General features: G+C 38.2%; 1 protein-coding gene across 1 annotated transcript; it reads left to right on the top strand.

The window, feature by feature from the left end:
- The first annotated feature begins 1,406 nt into the window (after positions 1-1,406).
- si:dkey-33c12.4 (uncharacterized protein LOC560112 homolog) lies at positions 1,407-11,730 on the top strand. The gene is made up of 18 exons (XM_063498141.1): positions 1,407-1,563; positions 1,824-1,876; positions 3,142-3,217; positions 4,858-4,997; positions 5,283-5,366; positions 5,459-5,515; positions 5,633-5,818; positions 6,033-6,227; positions 7,276-7,330; positions 7,428-7,518; positions 7,608-7,749; positions 8,170-8,274; positions 8,484-8,592; positions 8,889-9,117; positions 9,478-9,552; positions 9,727-9,829; positions 10,452-10,558; positions 10,840-11,730. Exons 1-18 carry the CDS (start codon positions 1,542-1,544, stop codon positions 10,982-10,984), a joined length of 1,974 nt encoding a protein of 657 aa, XP_063354211.1. The 5' UTR covers positions 1,407-1,541; the 3' UTR covers positions 10,985-11,730.
- Positions 11,731-12,138: the final 408 nt, after the last annotated feature.

The following is a 12,138-nucleotide window of genomic DNA, read 5'->3' as shown; positions in this document are numbered from 1 at the left end:
ATCATGTCACAAAAACACAACATTTGTTCCTATTTCTTTAATCAAGTATACAAAATCTGACTAGAAAGCTTATCTAAGAGAGTTCAGGTTGCATTGAAGAATAAAGGCGGTCATCCAAGAGACTGACTTTCAAGCTCATTAGAATTGGCCCGGCTTTGACAGAAATACAGTGATTTACATTTTCAGTAAATCACTGTATTTCCCATTTTCCTAGCAAAATATGAAGAAATCAGGGGTAGCTCAAGATTTTTGCACAGCACTGAATATAGTGCTCTGAAAAAGTAGTTCCTCCTTAATTGTCTCTTATTTTGTTGCATATTTGTCATATTTCACATGATCAAACAAATGGTCATATCAGGCAAAAGATAACCTATTATTAAATGATGATTTCATTTATTAAGGGAAATAAGTTATTGAAACCAGTGCGGAAAAGTAATACGCCCATAATTTAAAAACTGACTGTACCATAAAGAACTTTGCCACAAGTGGCAATGAATCTCTCGCATTACTGTGGAGGAATTTTGGCTCACTCTTCTTTGCAAAATTATTTTTGATTCAACTTTTCAGTTTGAACGGTCTGTTTAAGGTCACGCCAAAGCATTTCAATTGCATATGAGTCCTAAATGTGATTAGGCACTCCAAAGCCTTTATTCTGTTTTTGTTTTGCCCTAGTTTGAGTTCATCAGAGGTGGAATTGTCCTGCTGCATAACACATGTGTGCTTGGAGTTCAGGACATGAAGTGATGGCCAGACATTCTTCCTCGGGATTTTCTGGTAGAGAGCAGACTTCATGGTTTCATCAATTATAGCAAGTAACCTTGAAGCAGCAAATCAGCTCCAAGATCATTACACTATCACTACCAAGTTTGGTAGGTAGGTTTGGATAATGTTTTATTTTTCACTGAATAAATGATATCCACATTTACAAATTACCTTTTGTGTTTATTCAGGTAATCTATGCCCTGAAGCTGGTTATACAGCGGGACAATGATCCAAAAACACACCAGCAACTCCACATCATAGAAATTAATAGATAAATAAAACATGAAAAAGAAAAGCATGTTTCCCATGGAGACAACAAAGAACAACAATAAATAGTGCAAGTGATGCATTTTTCTTACAAATCCTTATAAAGGTTGAAATAAACTACTAAATGAACACACATCTCACCTGGAGAAGAATATCCAGAATCACGAGTTTGTGTTTGCGTCTTGCAGAGGCTTGTGACGTCATTGAGCTCTCCAATATTATTTAGCGTCATAGTTAAGCACACACACACACACACACACACACACACACACACACACACACACACACACACACAAATCCACTACCACAAGATGGCAGTAATACAACATTAATGATTAAAGCTTTCCGCAAAACGTCAAAGAAGAAGCGCAGGTGGCTAAAGGAGCAGCAGAAGAAGAAATCCGACGCCACAAGCAGAAAGCAGGAAGCAGGGATCATTGTACTGTAGAATTTGCTTATACAACGACATATATAAACACAGCTTCTGGACGACTCTTCACAGAAATAATAACATGCCTAGAAAGATTGTGAAAGGTAAGAATAAAGCAGTGATAATTATTTCTTAGTAGGGAGGCCTGACCATCAGTTTCATTTACCAAGAAATTGACTTGTTTGAGCTTATGTCGCTGTTTAGCTTACCAGCTAACGACGTATTATTGTGGCTTTCAGAGAGGGCGAAGGTGACGCTGCTGTGTTTTTACCACCTTTAACGTTAACTCTCGAACGTTACATGCTAGTCCTTGAGTATTTAAATATATGTTTGAAGTTTATTTTTCCATTTCTCTACCTGCCAGGTGGGACAGCCATGCCCAGAATTCGAGAAAACTCGAGACTAATGCACACACACGTGAGTATGACTAAAGCCATAAAACTGCTGTGTTGTTATTACAGTGTTATCACAGATGTAGAAAAACAGGTTATTATGATGTTAGGTGTGGTCATGGTGGCTCGTCAGCATGTAATAAAGCAGACGTCTTGCTTGCAGTCTTACAGCGAACGCTGTTTATTCGGAGTTACTTTATTTCTTTAACAAGCTACTTTTGTTCCATTCTTTGTCACAATGATCCCACACTGCTCCATAAATGTTGAGGTCCAGATTGTGGACTAATAGTGTTTTGTTTTTTAATATCCAGGTCTACTTTTAATGCATAGGCAGTGTGTTTGTTTGAAACACACTGGCAATGTCATCCTTAAGACGTTGCTAGTGAGACTCTTGCCAGATGGTTTTCTGTCTTCATAATTCCATCAGTTTTGACAAAATCACAGCACCGTTCTCTGAAATTTAGCCCCAAAACAAATAGAGGCACTGCTGAAGAAACTCCTGTTATACTTTTTATGCTACCGTTGATTTTTCTGTCCCGTTTCATGTAATGTGGTATACTTCAGCCACAGCTGGTTTCTGGTCTCTTGAGTTAGGTGTCTCTTTTATATATTTTTATGTAAAAAAACAAAACAAAAATATTGGTACAAGAGGGGAAAAGAGTGGTAAATAAACCAATGTTTAAAAAAAAAAAAAGACCCTTCAGAAAGCCTGAAGAACTAATATAAAGAAAGGAAGGGTGGCTCAAGACTTTTGTATTGTGCTTTGTGTCCCAGGCTTGTGAAGATAAGATGTACTAATGAAAAAGAAGCTGGGGTAGTAAACTCACAATGACATAAAACGAAGGAACGCTGGAAGTCATCATATTTGAGACATGACTTGTTTAATCATTATCAATTAGTCAATCAACAGGAGAATAAAGATCCTAATTCTAGAGACAAATTAGTATCAAAGGAAATGATTCATACAATGTCACACTAATTTAATAACTCTCTACTCACAGTTTCACCTGTTAGCATTTTCTGAACTTCTGACCCCCTTCATGTATAAAAGGATGTTGGATGGATGAAAGATATTCATGTGATAACAACAGAGGAATCCAACCAGCAAACATTTGATTGCAAGAAGCAGGAACCTGTGAAATGCAGGCTGCAATTTTGCTTTAAAAATACTGAAACTGTTAATTACAAACCAAACCAGTTGTAGTTTAGTTTACAGCAGATTCATTTTTTAAACATGTAAATATGTTGGATGCTAACTATTTGTTTGTTTCTTTTTTTCTTTCTTTATAGGAATCAATGGTAGATTACCTGAGTGGACGAGATCCTTCTGGCAATTTCCTGAATGCTATCCGGCCTGGCTTTTTTGGTAAGGCATTCTCTGAAACTGCTGTTACAAGTTATGTTAAAGAGGAAATCAAGCTTGAAATCAAGCTTTAGTATGGGCTTACAGTTTTAAGCATTGCTGCTCAGGTGTTGTTGTTTTTTTCCTTTTTATATAAACTGAGATTGGCCTGCTTTGATGCAAGTACAGTGTTGAATAATCTAAGGTTAAATAGAGGAGGGAGGAAACACTGAGCATACATTTGGAAGAGTAAGGAAACAGAAGGAATGGGAAGGGATATCAGACATACATCTTCTTGAGCCATTTGCAGCAAATCCACAATTACAGACTAGTACTGTGCCTATTATATTGCCAACCATAATACCAGTATAAATCTTTACGTGATATAAAATTGTCATATCACAAATTTGTTGATATAGCAACGCCATCTGTTTAGTGGACAACAATGAGACGAGCACGGTTATGTCTGAGAGGCAGAGCCGTGGATCAGCCTCCTACGAGTATTTAGCACCTTAAAAGGGAGCTACTTCAGTGCGCTCCATTAAAGCACAAGACTTTAAAAAAATATACAGAAAAAATGCTCCTGCTAAAGGTGGAAACAACAAACTTGTTTCACCACTTCAGGCAAACTCCCACCATTGATAACCAGGTTATGAAGGAGGAGGTGCTGGCAGTGATGTGTGGCCCAAATGTAAGCAAATGAGCCCACCAAGCTTGGTTGGAGCAATTGCTGGTTGTGCTCAATGTGAAGAGCAATCGCTGGATGGAAATTGCTGACGTGGCTACATGGTGGTAAAGCAGGGTTTTAAGCAGCTGTTTACATCCCAGGTAGGAATTGTTTTTGAGTTTGTTTGTGGGTTTTTTTAACTTGTATTCTGTGCAATTGTGCAGGCTGCTCAAGAGCTGAAAGTGTTGAGCAGTTATTTTATACTTAATTTGTAGGGAAATGAAGTATAAGGCTATATTTGCACTTGCATCTGACTTATGCTGTGTCACTGTTATTGCATCATAATGCTGCTGGCACCCGTGGGACCTTATTTCAGTAGATTCAGTTCAAATTAGGATGCATGTCATCAGTGACAGTTGCTCATTAGAAAAGACTGATGGAAATGTACCTATGTTTACACTTATTGTGTCCAAGCTGCAAGCATCAGCAAAACAGTGTTAACAGGTAACAGATATTTCCCACAACAACAGAAAACTAATTATTGCAAATGTTCTTGAAATGTTGTTATTTAATTCTAAAGCTGCTGTATATCTCCCACCTCTATTATAGCCACAAGAAATCCAACTAAACTGATAACAGTTATTTCATGTATGTATTGAGTATAACAAGTAGACGCTCAGTGCAATAAAGGAAACAACTGAGTGAAACGGGTGAATTTAGTGACTCATAGCAGATGTTGCAGCAGATGTTCCCTGTAGCTACTTATGACAGTTTTGTAACAGTGAGGAGGAACTTTCTTAAAAAAGCTGTAGTAGTTGATTTGATTTAGTTCATTTACTTAAAAATGTTGTTATTTACTTGTTTCCAGGTGTTTTGCTTTTTTGTGGTTCTTTTCACCACTTTCGTGATTAAACAGCAGGGAATTTGGTGTGATCTTTGCATTGTGTTATTGTGGAGTGACAATCACATTTTTGTATTTGTCTTTTATAACTTGCAGGTTTAAATTTTTTAAATCCTTTCGAGGAAGATATCGTTTATTCGGATGATGACGACGACGATGACGATCGTTATTATCAACGCAGGGCCGCTAACAGGACTTTAGAACCACATCCGCAAATAAAACAGCTCACTGATGAGGTATTGCCCTTTTATTGCACTTGTTGGGAAATGAAACAAGGAACGATCTCTTTAATATTTGTGTCTGGTTTGTAATAGGACATATCTTTCTCTGTGACTCGCGTTCTCTGTGGAGAATAAACCAAAGCATTCAAAAAACTTTAAGCAGTATTATATTTATCTTTTAAAATGGTAATTTTATCCAAAGCAATTTATCTTGTGTGCACTGTCTGATTTTAATCTTTTTTGGGAATTTATTGGAACGTTAGTTGACACTGCCTTTTTTTTTTCTTTTTTTTTCACCAGGAGGCTGATAGAATTGCAAAGGAATTAATAGAAGAAGAGGAAAGGCGTAAGGAGAAAACTAAGAAGAACAAGCGTAAAAAAATGGTCTGCATATGCATACTTATTAGGATTTAGCGTTCTAGCAATGCTGGCGTTTTGCTTTTTTTTTGACGAGAATTTTCTGTCTTTTGTTGCAGCGTAAAAAAGAAAAGAAGCGGCTAGAAAAGGAGAATGCAGTTAAAGACGGTTCACCTGTGAGTCTGTTTTTATCCTTGTTGTGTGTACATGCAAGTGTCAGAGTGGAAAATCCAGACAGAAAGGTATTTTTAAAGCTGCTCTGATTGTTTGTAATGCTGTTTATGTTATTTCAGGAGGAAGAACAAGGCAAGTCAGATTCCTCTGAAAAAGAAGATGATGACACTATAATTGAAAGTAATGCAGAAACAACTGGATCTTCACGAAGCGATAAAACTCCAGCCAGATGTGATAAGACTGGTGCTGATACTGCAGAAAAAAATCTTGTGAAGATGAATGAGAACGAGGAAGAGGAGCAAAAGGTCTGTCTGAGTTGTAAATTTCAGTTTTTTGGAACAGAAAGGCAACCTTTTCTTTTAATGCATTGGGGAACTAAGTGGTAGAGCTTTAACAGTATCAGATTATATGCAAATATGTAACACTATTTTTCATGCGTATTTTAAATGACAGTCTTTTCACAAGAGCACCTTGCGGATGATTATCCCCAAAACAACCACCTTGTTTTATCCTCCGTAGGATTTGGATTTAAATAATTCATATGCTGCTTCTGCTGAATCGGCGCCTGAGGAGACGTGGATTCAGAAGCAGAAAAAAGGAGGAAAAAAGGCGGAAAGTAAATTATCTGCAGTTCAACAGCCTGAAGTGGAAAAGCCAAATATCACTGAGGAACCTGAAGTTAGAAAGAATGAAAAAGCTGAAACCAGTAAAGAGGTGGGAATCTTGAAAACATATTCTTATAGGTCAAGACTAAAGTCTGTTGCTCCAAAATTGCTGAATGTTTTGACACTTAACCTGGACACTGGTTGGTGCCCCCTGGCAACATAAATGTATATTCCCCAACTGGTTGACAAATGTTTGCTTGTATGCAAACAAGTCAGCATCTTCCATGCAAACGTGAGGTTATTAATGTCATAACCTCTGTTCTCCGATAACTCAAGTATGTCACTATGGGTAACATTTCCTCTGTGTTGTCCTCAGAAGCTTCTGTTGTTACTCTGTTGTTAGCCAGTATTGGCTGGCAATTGTAATGCTTGTGTCAAACAGTGGCCGTCCTCTTCCCTATGAAAGGGGTTGACACAGCTCCAAGCTCATGTGAAAAACTGTCTCAGTTCCCGTATATTTTATGTACAGGGGAGGAGAAAGTTGGGGGAGTGGAAAGAGAGCATTGGAAAGTTTGTTTGCTTCATTGGCTTGCCTGTGCACACAGTTGCACTTCTCCATAACTACTTGACAGTCACCAAGGGGTCACTGACCGGTCTCTAGGCCTGCTTGAGTGGGACTTTAGCAGTCCATCTTAGGACTGCCAGTAGTGTTGTGTTCAAATTTTTTTAGAAGGAAGTACAGGAGAAATATCTGTCATTTTAAAAGATTTCATTTGCTTTGGCAGTTTGTAATCGACCTCCTATCTGCTCCTTTTTCCTGGAATCATAAAGACAGACACAAAAACACCCCCTGCCTAGCCTTGATCATTTTAATATTACTGATTCTAGTTTGGGACATTCTGTTCGGACTCCCTTTGACCCAGAGAATATCCCTCTAACCATTATCTAATGTGATGTGTAAGCATGCTGCAAAACCCTCTGCGCTCCTACGTCAACCCTCAGTATTTCAGCTCATTCATACTGCTGGATGAAGCTTTTGTTAGCTTTTACTAGCAACCACAACGCAAATGTGTTTGTTTTTGTTTTTCCAATTCAAAGTACGACTTTGAAAATATTATTCATCAACCACACTTTTTGGGGGGTTTTTTTCTATACAGAAATCAATGGATCCCATATTAGAGGAGTATGCAAAGAAAAGCATTGAGTTTGCCAGTAAGTGACATTTTCCATCCATCATCATTGGGAGCCTTATGTTAAAAAAAATGTCAAAATACAAACAGGACACAACAGTACTTTTTCTCTTTTCCAGACATGGGAAATCGTTTGGCTGCCTCTGGGCAGTACGAGAAGGCAGTAAAATGTTTCACTGAGGCTATTAAATTCAACCCAAAGGAATTTAAGTAAGAACATTGACTTAAATTGACTTCATTAGAACTACCAGGAGCTGTTAACTGCTAATGGCCATAAATGTTTGTTCGCTGTGTTTCAGGTTATTTGGAAATCGGTCCCTCTGTTTTGAAAGACTACAGCAGTATGACAGTGCTCTCACGGATGCTGACGTTGCACTCTCCATGGAACCAAACTGGATAAAAGGTTTATTTAGGAAAGGGAAAGCTCTCTGTGGTCTTAAGGTAAGTTATCCAGTTAACACAGCTTGTATTTTGCTGGGGTTTTTGTTGTAGCTGTAAATATGATTTAGATGGGCATTTTGACACTGAGATCTCTGGGGATTAACATACTCCTGTAGAAGAATAGAGGAACTGCAGATTGCTCCAGGGGCTGATACTTGCTTGTGCTGCATTGCATCATACTCGGGTGTTTTCTGTTATTTAGCGTTACCAGCATAACAGGAGTCCCTGTGTGAAGAGCCCGGTGCTATTAAACAGTAACAGACTGCATCCTCCAAAATGCCGTGTGGCTGAATCAGAACCTCTTTAAGCATGCTCGTTTAAAAACTGAAGACTTGGCAGTTTTGTTTGTGTAATAACGCAATCCTACAACTTGTTGTAAATTCCCCAACTAATTTCAAATCCTAACATTGATTCTCCCAGAGATACTACGAAGCCTCACTGATTTACAAAGAGGTCCTGAGGCTGGAAAGTACAAGTGCTGAAGCTGCACAGGAGCTGAAACGAGCACAGACGCTGCACCTCATGGTAGGAGACACTTTGCAAAAATGGAAATGAGAAAAAACAAAAGTCTGATTCATTGGTTTCCTACCCTGGATACGCCTGTGTGTGTGTGTGTGTGTGTGTGTGTGTGTGTGTGTGTGTGTGTGTGTGTGTGTGTGTGTGTGTGTGTGTGTTTTGGGCTAATAAAGTAGTCATCTGTGGCTTTAATGTCTGTATTGTTTGTATGATTTCAGGAAATGGGCTTCAGCTGGGCACTGAGCTCTGAAGCCCTGAAAACTCACGGCGCACTAGAGGAAGCCGTGGAAGCTCTGTTTGCCAGTGAGAGTAACACAGGTCCTGGAGGTAAATAAAATAATATAAAATGTTTTCAAAGTTGTAACAACAACAGCGTCCTGGTATATAAAGAGTGCACTAGAACAGTCGGCAATGTTAAGACTACATTCTTTGCCATGATTGAGTAGGGTTAGTCGATTTGTGAAAATTGCTTTTGTGTTTAAAAAAAAAAAAAAAAAAAAAAAAAAGAGCAAATCTATACCTCGTCTAAAAGAACGGTGTTGTTACCACTTATGATTTTGTGTTAAATCACAAAAATATATAAATTCCAGTCTAGTGTGAACATGACTGTACTGTTTGTTCAGTCTGCACAGCTCCTGCCACGAGCAAAGAGACAGCAGACCCACCAGCATGGCTGAAAGATGATGACGGTGATGATGACGACGATGATGATAACGATGACGATGTGGGAGAGTGGACTGTCCTACAACCAAGCCGCCCTCGAATGCAGCAGATGAGAGAGTCTGACGCGTTTGGCCAAAACAGATCAACGTCTCAGTCGCCGACCCCTCGCTCCAGGAATGGTCCAAAACCGTAAGTCCTCATTAATATGTAGGTGAAAATTAAAACAAAAAGGTGTTTATGAAATAATTATAGTTTTCTTTTTGCAAGATTTAAAAAAAGTTTTTTTTGTGGTGTGATAATCACTCTGCAGGTCTCCGACTGATTTGTCTCACCTTGGATGTGCTATGTATAAGTTTGTGTATGTAGTCGGAGTAAGGATCTACTAAAAAGTGTATAATGTTGGAAGACTTGATTTTAATGTGACTGTAAGTTTGATGTTGAGAGGAAGTGGGACGAGATTTCCTTTCAAGCTTTTAAAGTTACTTGCTTAATCATAGAGCACATCAATTTAAAACTGAATGTTTTTATTCTTGCCGTTTTGTTTTAAAGAGAACTTTTCCCTGTTTGGACTGGATTATTGGGGCCTACTGTCACCTATGTAAAACTCCACGAGCTCTTTAGCAGGTGAGCTATGGCAATGCTATTGTTGTGTGAGGATCTTCCTCAGCACTCTCATGTTGTAGGCTTGAAATTAGAAAGAAAAACCAAAATATGATCTGAGCAGTTGCTGGGTCTTTTTTGTCAGTTAAGTAGTGAGTTCATCGATCCTTTTAACACTCGCTCCTTTCTCCCTCTCAGAGCTGGTGCCATCTACAGCATCAAGATGCTCCTGGAGCAACAGTGTGCCTTTGTGAACTACACCAGAAAGGAAGATTGTGATAAAGCCATCCAGTGTATTAATGTATGTATCCATTTGCCATTTGCAGCGAGTTATAGCTAGTTACATTCAGGGACAAAGCTCGTGTGTCAAACGTAGCCATAGGTGCAGCACATGTGTAGTGTAGAGCAGCATGAGTCACAGGCAAGACAAGACAGTGAACTTTAGTCTTTGGATTGTGATGCAGGTTTAGATTTTTTTTTTCTTGGACTTAGCTCTGTGATATGAAACCTAAGGTTTGTATAGTATGGGTAAAGTCTGACTCTAAGTCCAGTGTTGTAGGCTTTTGAGTCTGTAGGTTTCCAAGAGTCTGCTTATGCTCTTTGTTACACTGCAGTGCAACTGGCCAATACATCTCTGGTAAACTGGTATTTAATGGAAGACAAATATAAGCACATAAAGTAATAAGACTAACCTGTTCTGTCTCCACGGCAGCTACCTACCATATACACACTGCACTCACGCCTGTTGGTGTAGCCTTCTTTATTTATTGTTACAGTAGTGGCCCCACTAACGGTGATCATAGGTCACGTAAACTCTTAGTGCATCTGTGTTGCACCAACCCGAATGATAAATCATTGATAAATTACTCAAGAAAACCACGGTCACAGTAATCGATGATTAACAAGGTCTGTTCACTCTCCAGGGAATGATTTTCGAGGGGGCTCCGCTGACGGTGCGATACCCCTACAAAGTCCACCCTGAACTCGGTGGGTCCAAATTAGCTGCTACTGACCGCTGTCCTCGCCCAAGGTAAGGACATTCTTCCTTTTATTGAGAAAAGCACTGATTCACTTTGGTCACAAGATTAGATTTTATTCTCCTTTGATGAATTGAGACAAATAAGACCTGATTACTTTATATTGTATTACATCAGGGCCTGTAGTTCCAGATTTGTGATGAGATTATTTCTGTCATTTTTGGCCTTTTTAAAGAACAATGAATGTATTTTTTTTAAAAAAACTTAAATTTTATCATTCATCACCAGAACTGAATTTTTTTAAATGATTTATCACTTGTTTTTCATATTGTAGCACATACAAGAAGGAGTGCTTTTTCTGGAGGACGACAGGATGCACAAGGGACGACTGCACCTTCAGACACGTCCCGGAGCACAAGAACATCGACAGGGACAAATTCACCAGCAGGCTGGGATTGCATGCAGCAATTCAAAAATGATCACGCCAATGAGAAGCACGTGGCGTTTCCTTTGATTTGACGCCGTGATCATGGCACCCTGTTTTGTTTTTTTTTTGTTTGTTTTTTTTATCATTGTTCTGGTTCACAACAAAAAAAGTTTACTTTGAATTGTTTATTATTAGATTTTGGTAAATCTGTGCATCGCCATCACTGTATGTGTCCAAAGGAGACCTGGATCGACATAGTACTACATTAATATTATAATTATTCATGTGCCTTCTTAGAGTGGCGCATGCATATATATATATATATATATATATATATATATATAAAATATGCCGTAAGCGCTAAGCAATCTTTGGCAATGGTTTGTTTTCAGGAATTCCTGATTCCATTTTGTTATAGATTAGATTTTAGTTTGTTGCATTTTATTATTTAAATTAGATTTAACAGATTTTTTTCTGTTGATTTGAACACTAGGTGGCAGCATTATATCTAGCCTTGAACTTCAGGGCTGCAAAGTCTTTGCTTTCATTTTAAAGGCTGTGATTCCTGTTTGGGTATTTTATTTGCACATTTATTGTGCAGCGTTTCATTTTGTGTCATCTTAATGCCGGGCAGCGGTTTGTTAATGTGTGAAAAGCTCAACGGTTGGATTCTCGCGGTATGAACATTAAAGGTTTCTAATGCCCCATCTGTTGTCTGTGTGTTTCAGTGTGGTTATGTTTGTATAAGAGCTTTTTGCAAAAAATGAACATAAAAACAATATATACAAAAAGATAAAGGAGTACATTGAATAGAAACCAAAAAGCTTTTATAAGATTTGGCTTATTTTAGCTTAGAGTTCCAGTTTTGTCACCAAATGAAACAACAAAAACAATGATGATCATTCCTCAGTTTGTGGTGTGTTTACCAACTTATTTCTGATTATTGATTGGGTTTTATTCTCTTTTTGAACATTCCTTGAACAAATTATACAGCCTCAGTGACTATTCCACAAGTCTTCCCCTTTTCTAGATTTTTTTTTTTCATATTGGCCCTGACTCTTATTTCTTTAAACACCTTTCCTCTGAGTTCATTCTATAACTGAAACTTCAAACAACCATTTAATTTGTTTTGAAAGTAGAATATGTTTATGTTTGTGGGATAGTCAGAAGGATCTTAAATGACACAGAATAAAACACTGTATGAAT

This window comes from Pelmatolapia mariae, linkage group LG16_19 (genome assembly GCF_036321145.2).
Source record: "Pelmatolapia mariae isolate MD_Pm_ZW linkage group LG16_19, Pm_UMD_F_2, whole genome shotgun sequence".
Lineage (NCBI taxonomy): Eukaryota > Metazoa > Chordata > Actinopteri > Cichliformes > Cichlidae > Pelmatolapia > Pelmatolapia mariae.
The sequence above is the reverse complement of the archived record's forward strand: the minus strand, read 5'-3'. Positions and strand labels throughout refer to the sequence as shown.